The 20580-nt window shown below is 38.5% G+C and overlaps 1 protein-coding gene across 1 annotated transcript; it reads left to right on the top strand.

Annotated features, from left to right (window-relative positions):
* Positions 1–1623: 1623 nt before the first annotated feature.
* LOC106744907 (histone-lysine N-methyltransferase SETMAR-like) lies at positions 1624–20345 on the top strand (the record flags this gene model as incomplete). Its single annotated transcript, XM_014620045.1, has 3 exons — positions 1624–1638; positions 19143–19989; positions 20182–20345. Coding segments are annotated over exons 1-3 (1026 nt in total), but the record flags the coding sequence as incomplete, so codon positions are not given.
* Between the last annotated feature and the right edge of the window lie 235 nt (positions 20346–20580).

The following is a 20580-nucleotide window of genomic DNA, read 5'->3' as shown; positions in this document are numbered from 1 at the left end:
ACGAATGGCCGCCAGGCATCTTACGACTTCGAGACCTTGTGTAATGGTGATGTCCATAGGCTCTTTGATTGTAATATAATGCCTTCCTGCAACATCAAACTGAATTTGGTTTTAGCGGCAGTCTAGCTGCAGTCTATCGGACGCCAGTCTGCATGGTCGACACGTGTCCGATGGTCCAGGTGTGGTTTGTAATGGACCGTTGAATGCTTACCCTTTCTTGGGAAGAGGTTAGGCATTCTTTAGCTTGTCGAAGGTGATTTCGGGGAACTCCTCAAAGAGACGATGATATTTTGCCTCTGTGCTGACAGTTTTCACAGTCAAAATGTTGCTTCGGCACGGGTTTCCGGAAACTTGCAGTTTGGTCCTGCAGAAAGCTGTAGTGGACTAGGAAGTTAGCCCCGATTGCCTGTGAAACGTTGGCGATGATGAAGCGCCACAGGAACGTGCGCTAAAGTCCTAAATTCGGCTCGATGGTGACCCACCCATATGTTGATATTAGAGTTCCTTTGGCAGCAGCGTATGGTATATAGGTTGTAGGTGACCGAAATCCCTTCACGGCTGTGCGTAGGTACACTCTGACGTCAAAGCCAATCTCGGTAAGAAATTTCTCCCGGGTATTCTGGCAAGTTACGAAGGGACTGCGTGGGCTTTGGGCAGTGTCATTGGCCGCCATCATTGATTGCTCTTTTGGCTGCTGGTAGTTGCACCGCTGCGTGCATTTTGTGCTCCCCAAAGTGTTGGTGAGAGAAGCACTGAACTTGTTGCTTCTTCTGTCTCTCCTGGAGCGGTTTCGGGAACATCTGCGGCTCCTAAGTGTTCGTTCCCCTCTTTTGCTAAGTTTGGCAATTTGCAACGTTAGCCTTTGTAACTGCTCAGCCATGATTTTGTCAATGGCACAGGCAATTTCAGAGACGGTCCGGTCGGTCTCCTGAATGCGTTTCGCCTATTCGATCACATCTTTGTCAATCTTCGTAGCAGTTCGCCAGTATGATTTGCATCTGTGTGGGTAGTTAGTCTAAACATAAGCAACCGCAAGAATTAGTCAGGCATTGTCTCCCGCTAGCGTGCGTAAGTGGCGGAGGAACTGTAATAGCTTTCGGTCTCCAACTTCCTCGTGCTCGAGGAGTTGTCGGATGCGATGTTTCTGCGATGCGGAGAGACGTTGGATCAACGCTTTCTTCATTGCCAGGTAATTATTTGCGCCTGGTGGATTGGCAATGACGTCTTTTACTTCCTGGTTGTACTTAGTATCCAGTTGCGTTAGTATGTGGGCATACTTGGTGACGTTTCGCTTTATGCCGCTCAGAGTAAACTCTTCAATTGAGCGAACTATAATTCGGGCTCTTCTGGCCAGAAAGGAGATGCTCGAACGGCGACTTTGTCGACGTGTCGGCCGCTCGGTGGGCTAATTCTCCGGTTAGCTGCTTCCTGCATTGCCGTATCTTTTGTGCTTCGTATCTGTTAATGCTCTATTGGCATTGTCTCCGAACGAAGATCACGTCGGGGTCACCAGTTTTTAGCGTTTTGGTTTGGTTAATATGTTGCTTTAGTGCGGATCAGAAAGTACGCTAAAACAATAGACAGAGATGTGTCCTTTTGAATAACAATAATCCTTTATCGAAGATGACGAGTCAACAGGTAAGTGAGATTGACGGCGGCGTGCACATCCAGCGTTAGAATGGAGGGACATCTGATGGCGCCCCTCTTGAGTTGTGCGAATCGGACAGCGTGCGTCTTGATTCTCGGGAGGCTGATAATATGATGCTGTCCACTTCGGTGGTCTTTGTATTCGAGGCTCTTCGGAGTGTCGGCAGCTGATAGTTATAAATAGATGGGCTGATAAAAATCGAATATATCTATGTTTGTCCTTTTTCCAGATCAAAATAGACCATGATTTTAATGATTTCAGGAAGTAAAGATTTCACAGAAAAGTTAACTTTTATGATGTTTAATAATAGAGAAAAAAATTAACTACACGATAAAAGTTTTTTGAATACACTACGTACAATAGTCTTTTTAGATATCAACATTTCCCTTCAACATTTCCCATCTAAGCTTTTGTATCCGCCTCATAAATGAAGTGCCCTGGAAAATTGCGTTGCTCGAGGTCCTCTGGCGATCGCGCGTGAAACCTTCCGTTTGGAGAGACGCGTAGCTTGAATGCCCCGGGCGGGAGTTGAAGTAGTATGGCCAAGAGAGCTCGGCGTTGAAGTGCTGCGTCGGGAGCTCGGCGTCGATGAGGAAGACATGCTATCGAAGAAGGTGCGCTGCTGAAGAGGCAGGCTGATGGAGCGCTGGCTGAAGAGGCGTGCTGGATCTCGATGAGGTAGGCACGCTAAAGACGTGCGCTGCTGCTCGGCGAAATGGGCGCAATAATGGCGCGCTGATGGACGAGGTAGTTGTGCTACTGCTGGAGCTCGATGCTGGCTGCGTTGAAACTGGAACTCGGCGTTGATAGCGTTGCAGCTGGAGCTCCTTGTGGAGGTAGTCTTTTCCTCGTCTATGGTGATGTCCTTGAGGTAATTTATCCTGCAAAGAAATTTGCACGGCCTGTCGGCCGAGAAATTTTGGCAAAGGATTGAAAAATCCTCGCCAGGCTAAAGAGAAAGAGCTGCTACCTTTGCTTCATTGCTTGAAAAGTGCACACCATATACAAGGTCTGGCTATTACATAACGAGACTGCTTATGAAAAAGAGTTTTATTTTAAAAATTATTCAACAATCAAATGCTCCCCTTCAATGTACTCCCCTCCCCTTTCCACACACCGTTCCATTCGTTTTTTCCATTGTTTAAAGCAATGCTGGAAGTCTTCTTTTGTAAGTGCATTTAGGAGCTCCGCCGATTTTCGCTCCACCTCTTCCATCGACTCTAATCGGGTTCCTTTTAAGACAGATTTAATCTTTGGAAACAGGAAAAGTCACAGGGTGCTAAATCAGTCGTGTACGGCGCGTGTTCGAACACTAGAGTGCTTCTAGCGGCTAAATAACGCTTCACAGACAGCGCATTAAGTGCAGGTGCATTGTCCTGGTGCAATATCCAGATAAAATATTTTTGACAGTTTCTCTATCGGCGTTTACAATCTCAGCAATCATCCTAATGCTCATACGACAATCTCCGCGCACAATTTCATTGATTTTGGTCACTGTTTGCGAAGTTAAAACAGAGACAGGTCGACCTGGACGTTGGTCATCTTCGGTGCTCTCTCGGCCTTCAGAAAACCGTATATATCATTTGAAAACACGCGCACGAGATAGAGAATTTTCACCATAGGCCTCTTTCAACAAGTTATAGCACACAGTAGGAGTTTTTTTAATTTAACAAGAAATTTCACATTGATCCGTTGCTCGTATTTTTCGTTACACATTGTTATCGGCAAGAGAAAAAAACAGGTTCGTTTTTAACCTCTTTAGAAAAAATACTACTACAGCGACAAAAGCGAGTTTTCGTACTGGAATAGTAGACACTTCCACCTATCCAACGCTGCATTCGTTTCCCCCCTTCCCTCTAGAACTGCGCGCGCAGTCTTGTTATTTAATAGCCAGACCTCGTATGCCTGTCTTCTCTGGGAAGAGTTAGAGGGCTATGTGTGTTGCCGCTTTGCGTGGAGCGCTTTGTGTGGAGCCTCCCGTTGTGCCGTTTTATATATCTGCGGTGAGCGTATTTTACCGCGAGGAAACTCCGCGGGCGTGCGCCGCAACTTAACATTTTCTGGTTTTCGCGATCCACCCGAAGACGTTTGATTAATGTGTTCAAACTTCTCGAAGGCATAATACGAAAGTAGCCGCGCTTATTTGGTTGATTCTTTTCTTACACAAATGTTGATATCTAAAAAATTATTATACATACTGTATTCAAAAAACTTTTATCGTGAAGTTCATTTTTTTCTTTATTATTAAACATCATAAAAGTTAACTTTTACGTGAAAGCTTTACTTCCTGAGATCATCAAAATCATGGTCTATTTTGAGCTGGAAAAAAGTCAAACATAGATATAATCGATTTTTAAGCGCATAAATATTATCAAGAGGATTAATAAAAGAATGGAAAATATACTTGTTTTCTCGTTTACATGTGCTTGCAACATTGTTTTTTCTCCGTGGGTTTAAATTAATATATTTATCGTTTAATGATTCTGACGAAATTCGTCTTACGACACGTCGACAAAATATCGGTAATACATCATCTATGACCATAATATATGAAATAAAATAATATAAGATACGGCATTATACGAAACCAACCAGTAGATAAATAAACAAATATTATTAGAAAACACGTGTGTTATTGATAAATAATAAATCAACTGATTGTAAAAGGCGTATTTACCTTCTGTACCTTAAATTTCTTTATCTGAAGAAAAATTTGTGTTAAATAATATTTTTTGCTTTTCCTCAACTCACAATAGCGTTTACACTGCTAAGATATCGATCGACTAAAATCGAAAGACTAGTTCAAAAGAACAATTTTAACATTTGGAGCAATCGTCAGTTGATTTGACATAGGTAGCTACGATTTATCTGCTTCGCATGTTGCCAATTGCTTATAATCGCATATGCTTCGATTTATCAATAAAACCAATGTTATCAGATTACGACGACACAGCGTCGACGGACTGCAACGTCGAAATACGTACAACGGCACGATGCCGTTGACGGACCACTACATTGAAACGAGCGCGACGGCATCATGCCGTCAACGGACCGTAAAGTGTTAAAGTGGGTGTATTTTTCGCCTGGGGGCAGTGCCGTATGCTATAGCGGAGACCGGCTTGTTGGGACGCTGTGTAGCCACTATAGAGACGTACGACTTGGGAACACTGCAATAAATGATGTTTCTTATGTTTCAGCTACTTTTTTAGGAAAGCCTTTTCTGCCTGCTCGATATATTTCCTGCTTATTTAAGACTTCTGGCATTTTTATCATAAAGCATAAATATTCAGATCCATTTTGAACTGTTACTACTTTCTAAAGCACATTCCCATAGAAAGATATAATTCACACAAAAGTAGTATCAAAAACGTCTATTTTAGCAAATTTAATTGAAGTTTCCTCAAAAACTGGATATGATACGTTGTTTTTCCAACAAACTCGTAATCAGCGCTAAAACATCTACCAGAAATGACTAACTTGATAAAATTTAAGGCAGAAAAGGTCTTATTTTGTTAAACTGTATTATTCGTCAAAGAATACCATCTTGGTTGGCTGTCGGGACCAAATACCTGACACTTTTGTGAATTCCTTGACGAATTGGTTTTCTTCGCGACGATGAGTAAATTATGGCGTAAATTGATGATCTTGCAATTTTAATATTCCTAGTAACTTGGCCTTCGGGTCATGCTCTTGGAAACTCGTCTACCTCTGTTCTCAAGCACAATAACAGATTTAGTCTCATCTTTCTTTTTCTCATTCTCGTTCACTCATCAATGCTCAGTATTCTCGCGCGCTCTCTCTCTCTCTCTCTCTAACTTGCGACAACTACAACAACAATCACGAAACGGAGCTTGGAGAACACAGCCTGCAAGCAATATGAAAGTCCCCCTTCTTCTTTCATAGGTCTGTTCGCGTTGCTTGCACTTTTGAGACTTTTGCACTTAATGCCGATCGATATCCAATGACATATTTTCTTTTTAAAGAGAGACTAATGTGCAACAGGCGTTAAGGCGTAGATGTGAAAGTGTCAAAAGTGCAAGCAACGCGAACAGACCTTATGTTTGTTAATTTTCGGAAGCTTCTTTACGCTTCCGATGGCAGCCGATTGTTTTCTTCAATCTGCTGTTTTGCATCTTTCACTTCTCACTTTCGATATTCTTGTTTTTCCTAGTTGTTGATTGGGATTTTCAGCTGGCGCTTGTTTATTATTGACATTCTTCTTGCCTCTTCTGCCGTCTCAACAACTGAAAGATACGAATAACTACGAAATCGGCTACGTTCAATTGGATGATTTAATAATATGCAGATTGCTCCGAAATTCTTTGCAAGATGATATTAAACATCATGTTACATCAAAACTGTTGATACGTTTTCTTTATTTCACATGTTTAATGACATTACCTTTTGACGTATCAAAAAATATTCATTTTTGAGACGTGTTCAAAATTTACGCTTTCTTATAGATAAATTTATCACGAGAAACTTTCCTCGCGATTAATTTTTACGACTTTAAAATGTCGCTAACTCCTCTAAAATACATCGAAAATTTTCGGTTTCGACAATGAAAAACTATCTCAAAAGATTGCTTGAGTAGTATGCAAATTTCAAACGCAATCGAATAAAGCTCAATGACAAATCTCATAAAGGTCCTGCCACAGCGATCACTTCAGAGAACGTCAATGTTGTGCGCAACTTACAGCAGGAAAACCATTACACGATCTAATAAGGTGTCCCCAGTCACTGATATGATTCAAATCATAACAATCCTATATTATTTTGGCATCAGAAAGCTGTGTGGTTGTTGGATACTGCACAATTCAACGAAAACTTAAAAGAAGCGCGTGTCTAATAGAGCAAAGAAATGCTAAAAAATATAGTAAGTTCAGAACAGTTTATGACATTATAACAAGTAACGAATTATGGATTTACTGCTATGAACCGGAAAGCAATCGAGTGTATGAGTATCTTCAGACGAGTCACACAATTCAACAAAAATGAAGAGCATCCGAAATGTTCGCAAGAAAATAATTGTTCTTCAGGAAAACTGTTGAATATGTTGTGCTTGAAAATCGTCGTATGGTTAATGCTGAGTAATAACATAATAATTTGACTGCCAAATGTGTTTAAAAAAATTTGTCAAATTGGTCAAAATCGTACATCATCTAGCATCAAGACAACGCATTGTCGCACAACCTAGAGAAGATTATTAAGTTTTTGGTCACTGCCAGTGTACAACTGATAACTCATCCGCCTTATCCCCAACCTGGCATTCTGCGACTTCCTATTTTCATACGTCAAGGATAAAATGCATGGTTTGAAGTTGAACACAACCGAGGCGTTAGAAAATTTGGTGTCTAAGGTGCCACCAGAAGGATAGACGAAATGTTTCGATGATTATATTCATCGAATAGAAAATGTATTAATTGTAACGGAAAATATTTTAAGAAACAGTAAATCCAATTTTAGAAATTAATTATATAATTTTATATGATATTGCGGTAACATTCATACTAAACTCTTATATTATACTATCTGATTGAACTTTCATATTATGTTAAAATGTGGAGGATCACTTAGTGTTATCCTGTAGAGTCTCATCGTCAACGCTCCTCCATTACCTTCCTTTAGTTTCTGCTGTTCCACGTCGTGATCTTTCTCGCTGATCTTCCTCGTTTTCTTGTGGCCAGATAGAGCTTGGGCGATATAAGTTTAGGGACACGATGACCACCAATAAGATGTTTGTGCATCTAAAGTGCACAGCCTCCGCTAAAAAGTTTACAAGGTGTAGAAGTATGAAACCGGAATTTCCCTATAGATGGTGCTGGCCATCAGTTTAGGGACCGTAAGACCGCTTCTGCAGCGATATCATTTCCCTTTAACAGCTGAAGAAGATCTTCAACACACAACAACTCAAGTTCCATACACCGGTATATTTTTCTATAACCTTAAACGTGTCGAGTTTTGTGATTACTAACTACGATTTGCGGACAGCATTGGTTTTTTGTTATCATTTGAAGAAAACTGCTGCAGAATCGCATCGAATGCTTGTCGAAGCTTACGGTGAACATGCTCTTGGTAAAACACAGTGTTTCGAGAGGTTGAAAAAATTCAAAGTGATGATTTTAACGTGAGAACAAAGAGCGTGGGAAACCACCGAAAAAGTTGGCAGACAACGAATTGCAAGCCTTATTGGATGAAGATGATACTCAAACTCAACAAGAACTCGCGGATGAATTGAATGTGACGCAGAAAGCTGTCTCAATTTGTTTGAAAGCCATGGGAAAGATTCTGAAAGTGAGAAAATGGGTTCAGCATGAACTGAATGAAAGACAGCAAGAAAATCGAAAACCACTTCTAAAATGATGTTCGACAGATACAAAAGAAAGTCATTTCTACATCGTATCATGACAGGTGATGAAAAATGGACATATTTTGAGAAACCTAAGCGTCAGAAATCGTTGGTGAATCTAGGCGAACCATCGACATCCACCGCAATCGCTTTGGAATAAAGACAATGCTCTGTGTTTGGTGGAATCAGAAGAGTGTAATCTATTATGAGCTGCTAAAACCTGGTGAAACAGTTAACACTGATCGCTACAAACAGCAAATGATCGATTTAAATCGAACACTGCTTGAAAAACGACAAGAATATAGAAAAAGGCAACACAAAGTCATTTTGCTCCATGATAATGCCCCATCACACACAGCAAAACGGGTCAGGGAAACGGTCGAGGCGTTCAGTTGGGAAGTACTAACGCACGCGGCTTATTCTCCAGACTTGGCTTCGTCCGATTATCATCTATTCGCATCAAGGGGACACGTTCTCGCTGAATAACGCTTCAATTCGTATGAAAATGTACGAAAATGGCTCGATAGCTGGTTCGCTTCAAAAGAAGAAAGGTTTTTTGGCGTGGCATTCATAAACTGCCGGAGAGGTGGGAAAAATATATAAATAGCAATTGACATTATTTTGAATGAAATATTTTTTATCATTTTCAAACAACTGACGTGTAATTTTTACAAAATTTCCGGTTTCAAACTTCTACACCCGGTATATTTCGGAAAATTGCGCGCTCATGGAAAGCACGTCCTGTGTTATTACTTTCTCGGAGACATCCACCTCTTGTGACTAACGCCTGCAAAGCTACTATATCAGATATTAAAGCCATTTTTAGGTACTAATTATAATAAGATGACATTTAATATTTTAATCAAAGAATTAATTATTGTTATTAATAACATTTGCCGTCTTTCGGGCAATAGTATGATACCACACCAATAAAATTATTAATCTTGAAGTAATATATTTATCACCTATAAAATGACTCATTTTGAAGTAATAATTTTTTATTAGTATTTATCGATCTATTCTCGCATTTCCTCAGCATTTCGGAATCGTGTATCAGATAGATCGTGTTATATCGATCTGAATAAATGAAAATCATATAGAGTGATGCCTGTAGAATACGCTGAGTACTTCAGAATTTTTCAATTTAACTCAAACAATGTCTCTTTAATCGAAACAGCAACATGCAGTCTAACGTTGTCTTAAAATAGGATAACTTTGCATTGATTCACGGCTATTTAATACCGTCCTTCTTTTAAGGTCTGATTCAAATACTATAATTGTTGAATGTAGTGATCTCCTAATGTGACTGTCTATCCTAGTGGTTGTAAATCATAGTAAATTAGTCCATGGTTCCACCAGATATACAGGTGAACCTTATAGCCGCGGATGTTGCGTTTTGTTGTGGATGTCAATGGTTGGCCAGGATTAATCCGTAATTTTTTCCGTTTATAATTGTCAAAATAGACCCACTTTCTATCACTCGTAACTATTCGTCATAAAATTGGTCATAAAATTCGTTTTTTTTGGGCATGGCAAGCAATGAGAAACAGACGAAATGGCGGTTTGCAATAGCGTTTGAAGAGAGTTTATTGGAAAATTATTTTCTTCTGTTCTGCATCTTTCCCACTGTTTTCAAATAGTGGGTTAATGTAGATTCAACTCCAAACTGCACTGCAAGATTTTTTAATATTTGGGCTAAATTTTTGTTGAGCAATGCTTCCAATTCATTGTTTTCTGTTTTGTTTGGACAACTAGAAAGTTTTAATGCTGCAGACAATTCTTGGAGCGTTTGATTAAAGTTTTTGTCCAATAATGCCTGCAAATCGGTGTCTTCAAACTTTTTTGGTTGGTCTGAGCGTTCTTTATCATTGACATAAAAATCACCAATCTTAAATCGCTGAAACCATATTTGGCATGTTCTTTCCGATGGAGCATAATTGCCATAAGCTTTGAAAAGCAATTTATGAGCTGCAGCTGCAGTTTTTTTCAAGTCAAAGTAATGAAGCAGCACATGTGGAAAAACTAACTTATCGCGTTCCATATGTAATCAAAAAAAAAAAATAGCACTATTGGCTTAAATGAATCTTTTCGCACTGAATTTTATTGACAAATATCTAACCTCTAAAATGCAGCCAGTTTCAGATGTCAAAATAAATTACACCTACAACTAACGTCATCTAACTGGGAGCCGCAGGAACTAAGTTTGCCACCTAATAATATCTCTTTTATATGTTTCACAAATTAGTCTTAATTGCTGCAGCATTTTCATCACAATTTTTATCACGTGATAGAAGAAGTATCAGAAGGTGAAATTTATTTGGTTCCATCTTCAGTTGTGTTAAATGTAACGTTTTGTTCGGAATTATGACCTGTCAATCATGAATATTGATTCAATGTAGCCAACATTTAAAAACTAAAAAGCACTTTAGAGGAAAGCAATTATTAAATTGCTACTATAGCTATTCATTTGTGATTTTATAAAATTTGCATGCACCTGATACAAATATATTTTTATAATAGCCGCGATATCAATACAAATTATACATGAAATATATAGTGATTTCAACATAAGAAAATTACATCAGAAATATAAAAAAGGAATTACAATAATCAAAAAGATAATGTTCTAATTATTCTTTTACCATGCAATAACATTATACAATTTATTTACCATGTATTTATACCACGTTATACTACAACTACATACTTACTTACATCATTTTTAAACTAAGGCCTTATGTAAAATCCAATTTATATTAACAAAAATATTGATTTTGTTTAGGTCTCTCTTTTTTATTAACTTTTAGTCGTATGTAAAACAGATATATATCCGGCTGAGGTTTTTATTAGCTGAAAGATATTTTTAACAGAATTATTAAGCACATGATTAAAACACATTGTAACACGTTTAAAACACACACACAAGGTATTTGATATTATTTTCTCCAGGTAAATTATTTTATATTTCAAAACAACATATTTTAGGAAAAAATGATAAATATAAGAATTGTAGAGTTTTAAAGGAAAAAGAACGTTGCTGTAAATTTGACTTTAGATAGACGTTTAAATCATTAGATAGACGTATCATCGAAGGTCATATCACGGGCATCATGAATTTTTTTAACAGTAGCATATTTGATATTTAATGCTAGAATAAAATAATGGAAAAAATTAATATTTTCCAAAATATTTTACATTTTATCTTAATATTTTTCACTATAAAATATGAAATATCGTGTAAGATATTTTTGTTTAACATCACTTTTATGTTTTTTTATACAATATAATTGGTACAAAACATTGTTGTAAAAAGTAGAATTATTTTAAAAATTCTGCGTTACGTTTTGCAAATTGATGCGTAGTTATTAATAAAATTAATCGATTTCTCTTATCTTTTTTTATACAAAAGTATTAAGGTGAGTGTTGCAAACTGAGTAAGACCAGCCGTACTAATCAAGACGACTAGTGCCTGCTGGACCGACTGTCGCCGCAACGGTGTAAAATGACGAATTACAGCTAGTCAGCCACTGGTTTTCTCCTCGGCGTTTGCGCTTGCCTTTCTGACAATGTGGCACCGCTGCAAGATTAATTTGCTCGCAATCGATTTCGCTCGCGATGGATATATAGTAGATCCTTATTTTTCAACGATCATATTTTTCTCATACAACTCCTTAAATTTTTTCCATCCGAAGAAAAAATAGTTCTATAAAAATAAAAGTCAGTCGGACAATGAGAAGACGTGCCACAATTGACTTGAAATTTTGAAAATTTAATAATTTCGCTTATTTTCATACGCGGGTGGTCCCTGAAGTACCGGACTTGACCTAGAGATAGCGGTAGTTGTTTCAAAAATATCATTATATTAGAAAGTATACAATCTATAAAGCATATGTTTCAAGTTTGAAGACACCACGTTGTTTAGTATTTGTTTGGCAGCCATCAATAGTGAACGTTTTCAGTGAATTTGTAAAAATGGAGAAAATTGGTCATTGTTATGTGATACAATACTTTAATTTGAAAGGCCTCAGCCCAACCAATATAAAAGCTGAACTGGATTCTACTCTGTGTGAGTTTGCTCCTTCGTTTACAACAGTAAAATATTGGGTAGCAGAGTTTAAACGAGGCCGTACGAGCTGCCAAGACGAGCATTGCTGTGGTCGACCAAATGAAATGACGACTCCAGAAATGGTGAAGAAAATCCACAAAGCGGTATTGGATGATCGTCGACTTAAAATGCGCGAGTTAGCAGACATAGTAGGCATTTCAAGAAGTGCGGTACATCGCATATTATCTGAAAATTTGGACATGAGAAAGCTGTGTGCAAGATGGGTGCCGCGTTTGCTCACATTCAAGCAAAAACAGTGTCGTGAAGATGTTTCAATTGAGTGCTTAGCGAAGTTTCACAGCAACAAACGCCCCCTCGGATTATTTTCTGTTCCCAAACTTGAAAAAATGGCTCAGTGGTAAAAGATTTTCCAACGATGAAGAAGTGATGTCGGCCGTTAATGGCTATTTTGAGGAGCAAGACAGTTCTTATTATAAAAAGGGTATCGAAATTATTGAACATCGCTGGGAAAAGTGTATAGAGCTGAAAGGAGATTATGTTGAAAAATAAATACATTTTTTTCCAAAATTTTTGTGTTTTCTTTGTTGGTTCGTATACTTCAGGGACCATCCTCGTAAATAATTTTATCTTAACATTTAATTTTAACACTTTCACTGATAATGTTATTATTATTTAATAAATGTATAATTTTTTATTTGTTCTATGATAATATATACTTGAGAGTATAAAGCTTTTTTTGAAAACTTTCAATTTTATCAATCATTGAATTTAGTGTAATATGTTTATGAATTGCGTAAACGTATAGATTGAATAGCTCCTGTATGTGCATGCCGTATACATGTGCGCTTGGAACACACACGGTATGGCATGCATACATATGTTATGCATGCTATCGCATGTTACCGAGACCGATTTTTAATATCACTGCCTCCGCTTCTTCTAAACTTCCGGGTTAACGTAACATGCTGCCGCGTACTTATCGAGGTGACTTTTTGGGAGTAAGCACACAAGTTTAAAATTAAAATTTGTAATGGAAACAAGAAGTTTTGAAAAATTATTTCTGTTAAATTTGTGAAGGTCGATCTCCTGAGCTGTCAGCGAATTTTTTTGGGGATAACTAAAAAGTGAAACGGCAACCAGGGTGAGCTCGTCGGATTATTAAGTTTGGGTAAAAGGTTTAAAGCAGAACGTAGGTTGACAAGCAATATATTTAATAAAATGCAAGGCAATTATAATGAAACGAAAAGAAAAAAATACGAACAATGTTTTGTTAAAAATATGTATTAAGCTTAGCATGGACTTCCTGGTGGATTACGCACGGACGCTAGTTTCGATCGTAAGACGCGCGGTATTCGGAGGCTTTGAAAACAGAGTTACGTTTATGCTATGGTGATACGGTCGAAAATAATTCGGTTAGTTTGGTATTGTGAGTGCGATTAACGGAGACCGCTACCGGCGCTTTACTTCTTTGGGCACAGTGCGGGGCTAGTTTTCGGTTTTGATTAAATCAGTGTGGTCTACTCAATTGTCGCAGAAAGAAAGATCGGTACTTCACATAAACGGCGCGATTTAGCTAGTTATCGCAGAAAGTCCGTTTTATTGAATCAGCGTGGTATCTCACAGCGTGGTATTACGGAAGGCAAGGTCGGAGTTATATTTTAACACTGCAGGATCGCAAGTTATCACTACAAACAAACGTAATTGAGCGCCGAGGGCCAAGTGCAGTCGGCAATGGCGAATGGATGGAAATCCCGACTGCCGAGAGCGCTCGGCAATGACAGCGAATACGCCATCCTTTTTGTGTGTCGGTGATCAGGATCCGGCAGTCGAGAATGCTTGACGAAGACGGCGAATGCGTCATCCCCGGATGCACTGGTCGAAGATTAGAATGGGAGGTAAGGAATGACATTCCGATCGGCCAGAGACATCGTTTTCGAGAACAGGCGAACACATTGTCTATGCGACAGACCATCCGCTCTGTCCGTCTAGATGGGAGACCTGCCGGGCTCTGACTTGAAGAACATCGGCTCGCTTTTATAATGCCACTTATAACGCCGAAGCGCTCGACTTACGTGTCATTCCTAGGCGAAGTGAATGTCACAGCAACGCTCCTGTTGTTGCTTTAACTCGCTCGTATTGTCGCTTTAACACGCTCGCATGTGGAAATCTCTATGTGGCACAATACGTGCACGGTTCGACGGATGATCGGTCCGACTCTGGGGCAATAGGTGTATCGTCACAAATTATTGGGTCAATGCGTAATTCCGTAGCAAAATTCCTACAGATGTCGATCGTAGTTGTTTTTCTGCTCGCACATGTGTTAAATGAAGTGTCGAACATTAAGTGAAAGCTAAAATTTGTACCAACATTTTAAGAAAGTATTTATCGAGATACGTGACATATACGAAGTTTAATTATATTTTGAACATAGTAGGAAATAACATTTATTTTCGGCATTTTGCTTTTTTATTTTCGAAAAGGCAAAAACGTGTCGTTAACTTACAAAAAGATATGCGCCGTGTATGGAGAAAATGCCGTAAGCGAAAGAGTGTGTAGGAAGTAGTTTGCAAAATTTTGTTGCGGAGATATTTATCTCCAAGATGCTCCTCGTTCTGGTCGGCCACTCACTACTGATGCTGATGAAATTAAGCTTTAATCGCCTCCGACCGGAATTTGACGACTACAGAGATCGAACATAACCTTAACATTGACAAATTAGATGTTTTGATATATTTACGGAAGCTTAAGATAATAAACAAGCTTGATGTTTGAGTTCCCTGCGAACTGAGCAAAAAGAAAATAATGGACGGAATTTTAGTTAGCGATTCACTGCTCAAACGCGAATCAATAATTAATTAAAACGGACCATTTTTAAAGCGGATAATTACTGGCGATAAAAAAGTAGATTGTCTACACCAATGTCAGGTGAAATGAATGTCAGTTATAGAAGATAATGTTCGAATCGCGGGGAAGTTACTCAGACAGTCGTAAAGGCTGGATTATACTCGAAGAAGGTCATGCTTAGTATCTGGCGGGATTAGAAAGAAATCGTTTATTATGAGCTGCTTTCATCCAACAAAACGATAGATTCGACTACGTACTGCTCAAATTAAAGCCAGCAATCAATCAGAAGCGGCCCAAATTGGCGATCAAAAAGGGCGTTGTGTTCCACCAGGCCAACGCTAGAACACACGTTTCTCTAATGACCCGGCAAAAGTTACTACGGCTTGGATGGGATGTTTTGGTGCACCCACCGTATAATCTGGACCTTGTACCTTCAAACTATTACTTGTTCCGGGCGCTACAGAACAATTTGAATAACAATACCTTCAGTTTCCTGGACGTCCTCAAATACCACTTAGATGACTTCTTTGCCCAAAAATCTCAGGACTTCTATGAAAAAGGGATAATGAAGCTCGTGGAGAGGTAGCAGAAAGTTATTCAACAGAATGGAACATATTTGATTAAAATTGCTTTTTTGCTAATTATTTTGTATTTGAAATTTGCTTTATTTTCGCTACGGAATTATATTTACCCAATATATGGAAGTACAAATAATGCAAAATTACCGAGCACTGGACAGGTTTTGCGCATTCTTTTTTACAATTTGCGGAAAGTGAAATTGAATCTTCGCACAAATGCTAGTTTAGTTGTGAAAAAGGTTGAAATTTTTTGAAAAAAAGCACGTATTTCAATAATAACAATTTTAGATAGTATTAATAAGCTAGAATTATTTTATCAGAAATTACGAACTCTCCAAAAAACGAGACGCGCCGGAGCCCGACATAGATATAGCGGGAAAAGAGTTTCTATGATTCGTTAAACGATTTATTTGACATTGTCTACGCAAATTCTTTGGAAATAATTTCAATAGAAAAAATAAGGCATTTTTAATGTACCGTAAGAAAAAGAGGCGGCCGGGTTCAGTGATTGGAAGCAATCGCAGTTTTCTCGAACAAAAAATGTAAAATGCAATTCGACAAAAACAAGAAGAATTGCGACGAGAATGGGCTCATCAATTAATAGTTGAAGCAAAAAGTATGAGTTAGAGTAATTCAAGATTTTCAAATTTTTAATATTTTCTTCTAATTATATTTTCTTTTGGATAAAGATAATTTATTTTTAATACTAGTTTTGAGGATTTCATAACCATTGGTAAAATCCATTTGCGTTGTTTTAGGAGGAATGCAATGCCTTAAATCAGCGTTCTGTCAACGTTTTGTAAACATTGCGGTTTGCAGGGCTTGGCGTTCTGATAATGAGCCCTTTTGGATATTGGTTATCTTTATACGAAAAGGAACCCAAAAAAACCAACCTGAGATCGCGTTGCCATTCGTAGGCGTAGTAGAGAGTTCTCCCGCTACATGGGGTTAGAAGAGACCTTCACGAAATAGTCTGTCCGCGTTGAGATAGGACCTTAATTTTTCCAGACTGGTATTGAGAAATTTGAAGAAATCGACCGGCTTTACTCGATTTCTCTATTTGTCGCGCGTGCATTCAATGTTCTTTGTGAATGATAGATATTTTTCTTTGGTTATTGATAACAGGTCGACGCTAATTTCAAACGCGTTGGCGATTCGTTCGATGATGAAGTGCACATCGTAATCTGTAAATTTGGAAAGAACACAGGAACAACGTGCGAATTTTTATAATTAAGATTGCATTGCGAATGCGCGGAGCCTCTGTCGTCCGGTCAGGTGCCAATGATTACGCACTCGGTATATCACATTGTTGTTGTCTGGTCCAACGTCTGCCCGCATATGTGGTAGTGAGTGGCGTTCGCATAATTATGTAAGAGGCGGGACCCAAAAAAAAACCGGATTTTTGTATAAAAACTTTATTCATTAACTTTTTTAAAAAATTCCTTCAATTACCTTCAAAGTACTCTCCATTAGATGCGATGCACTTGTCAAGTCTTTTTCCCACTGTTTGAAACATCTCTGGAACTCTTCAAATTTGATATCGTCCAGTGCCCTTTACGAAGCTGTTTTTACCGCCTCCACATCATCAAAACGCTTCCCTTTTCACCAAAGTCATTACAAGTGATGAGAGTTGGTGTTACGGATATGACAGAGAAACTAAGCAAGCGTCAAGCCAGTGGAAGACTCCTAACTCTCCCGGACCAAAAAAAGCAAGACAAATAAGGTCGAATGTGAAAACGATCATCATTGTTTTTTTTGATGTTCTTGTAATTGTGTATCGGGAATTTGTTCCCCCTGGCCAGACTGTTAACCAGCATTTTTATTTGAAAATTTTAAGACGTCTGCGAGAGGATGTGCAGAGGAAACGCTCGCAAATTTGGCGATCAGGTGACTGGTTCCTTAATCACGACAACGCCCCCGCACACACGGCCTTACGAGTGACCCATTATTTGGCCTCTCGAGGATGGCCTGTCGTTCCCCACCCTCCGTATTCACCAGACCTAGTCCTGTGCGACTTTATTCTGTTTTTGAGAATGAAGAAAAATCTAAAAGGGAAGCGTTTTAATGATGTGGATGCGGTAAAAACAGCTTCGTAAAGGGCACTGGACGATATCAAAGTTGAAGAGTTCCAGAGATGCATCAAACATTGGGAAAAAAGACTTGACAAGTGCATCACATCTAATGGAGAGTACTCTGAAGGTGACTGAAGAAATTTTTTAAAAAAGTTAATAAATAAAGTTTTTATACAAAAAATCCGATTTTTTGGGTCCCCCCTCGTATGCTCCTTTATTACTGGGAAGAGGGGAGGGTGGAGGGAGGTGGAAAGATGTTGGTTCTAGCCAATCAGCCTGTTTTTTATTGATCAGCTAGTCAATTAAAAACCCGGAATGGCGGTATGCCAAATAAGGTTTATCTGTACACTCTTGTCTCGGTTAAGTTTACGAGGATGTTTCAAAATTTTCAGACCTCCGCAATGTTTTCTAGCGACATAGCCTTGTGACATGGCTAATATCGTATCCTGTCGTATTGTACGGAGTGTCCAGTTTCCATCCAGTGTTCTACTAAAACTTATTAAGAAAAAGGACCGTACTTGGTGTTCCTAGATCCGTGTACTAATCTTCTTCTCGATCTCTCCTATATACACTTTTCCGCAGGAGCAGGAGATGTTATATACACCCGGTGTTTTTAGGCGTGGTCTTTGATCTTTGAGGTTAGGGAGTAATTGTGAAATCTTTCTCTGGGGTTTGAAAATTACTCTGATGTGCTTATTCAGAATCTTGCCTATCCTGTAAGGAACAAAGGAGCATATAAATACAACCAATATCCAAGAGGGCTCAATATTAGAACGCCAGTCCATGAAAACTGCAATGTTTGCGTAACGTTGGTAGAACGCTGATTTAAGATACTATATATCTTTGGAAGCACCAAAATTAAATTTATTTTTATTTTACATAACCGAAGAGAGAAAGCTACAGTTAATTTCGTCCAACGACGAAAGCAATATTATTCCTTCTGTGGGGGCTGGCCTTCTAAATGAAAAATATTTATCGAATAACTCTAAAGAATCTAACTATAACGACCACTTTGATACAGCCTAGATTGAGTGACCCAAAGAAAGGAAGAGGGATACAACAAATTATTACTTCAAAACTCATTGCAATCTTAGATGTTTGGAAAATTAGTGATCGCGATGCCGCTCGTATTATATTGGCAACTACTGATAGTTTAAATTATGATTTTAATTATTTAATAACCAATCGAACTTCTATTCGGTTTTTGTAAACGTTTTCGAGCGAAGCGAGCGGCAAAACTATGAGAAATATTTAAAGAAATCGAACTCGAAGGAATAATAATTCAGTGGATGGGATCGATGTTGCCTACATTACACGAAAAAAAAGTTTTAGAGAGATTGCTTGTAGTGATAAATTACGGAGGGATCAAAAATTTATTGGAAATGCCTAACACATCGGCAGATAAGTTCCCGGTCTGACACACAGATGGCGTTGCAATCGCTGAACCGATGCTTGTTTTAGTAAATACTAACCTTTAGACGGTAGCAGAAAAATTTAGAGTAGTTTCAGTTGAACAACTTTGTTGATAAACAAAAAAATGAATAAACACGAATTTTGTGTTTTGATAAAACATTGTTGTTTGAAGGGAAAAAACACCGTTCAAACAAAAGCTTGGCTTGGTAAGCGTTATCCGGACTCTGCACCAGGTAAATCAACCATTATTGATTGTCTTGCTGAATTGAAACGTGGTCGTACGGACACCAGTGATGCACCACGCTCTGGTCGCCCAAAAAAGATGGTTACTTCGGAAAACATCAAAAAAGTTCACAAAATCGTTTTGGGGAACCGTAAAGTAAAGTTGCTGGAGATAGCTGAGACTCTGAATATATCCAAAGAACGTGTAGGATTTATTGTGAATAAACATTTGTCTATGAAAAAGCTGTTGTCAAAGTGGGTGCCGCGCGTGTTGACTTTTGACCAAAAACAACAACGAGTCGATGATTCTGAACACTGTTTAGAACTTTTTCGTCGCAATAAAACAGACTTTTTGCGTCGATACGTAACCATGGACGAAACATGGATCCACCACTACACAGCAGAGTCTAGTCGACAGTCAGCTGAGTGGACAGCAGCCGGGGAACCTCGCCCAAAGCGGCCAAAAGAGCAACAGTCAGCTGGCAAGGTTATGGCGTATGTATTTTGGGATGCGCACTGTATTTTGTTTATCGAGTACCTCGAAAAAGCCCAGACAATCAACAGCAATCGCTACATAGGCCAATTGGATCGTTTGAAAGAGGAAATATCGAAGAAACGGCCTCACATGCAAAGAAAAAAATTGCTCTTTCACCGGGACAATGCATCCTGTCACAAGTCTTTGGTTACGATGGCGAAATTGCACGAATTAGGTTTCGAATTGATTCCGCACCCCCCTCTACTTTCCAGACTTGGCTCCGAGCGACTATTACCTGTTCGCGGACCTAAAAAAGATGCTCGTAGGTAAGAGATTTGGCTCTAATGAGGAAGTGATCGCCGAAACAAACGCCTATTTGAGGCTAAAGATAAATAGTTTTTTAAAAGAGGTATAGAAATGTTAGAGAGGCGCTGGAGTGACTGTATCGCTCTTGATGGAAACTATGTTGATGAATAAAATTTATTTTTACCAAAAAGTTGTGTTTTCTTTATAGACCGGGAACTTATCGGCCTACCTGTTACCATTTCATCCAGCTGTGGAAACAACCAAGCTACAGCAATTTCCCAACTATTAGAAAATTGGAATTTGACGCAGAAAGTGCAAGTTGTTTGCTGCGATATTACTTTGTTGAATACTGGTCGCTTTCAACGTGCATGCGTAATTCTGATTAAATTGAGAAATAAAAATAATTCTAGAAAAAAAAACTTAGTTTTTATCTAATTATTTATTATTAGGTCGCAAGTTGTTCAAATTATCTGTGTACTTTTATAATAATTTGTACTTCAAGTGTTAAAAATTGTCGATTTATATTGTATACGAGGTCTGTTCAAAAAGTATCGCGAATTTTGAATTTCCGCGGGTTACGTATATTAGATTTTCGATTTTTTTGTTG

Source organism: Dinoponera quadriceps, unplaced genomic scaffold (assembly GCF_001313825.1).
Source record: "Dinoponera quadriceps isolate SergipeBrazil2010 unplaced genomic scaffold, ASM131382v1 scaffold1557, whole genome shotgun sequence".
Taxonomy (NCBI): domain Eukaryota; kingdom Metazoa; phylum Arthropoda; class Insecta; order Hymenoptera; family Formicidae; genus Dinoponera; species Dinoponera quadriceps.
Note: the sequence above shows the minus strand (reverse complement) of the source record. Positions and strands in the feature narration are given on the sequence as shown.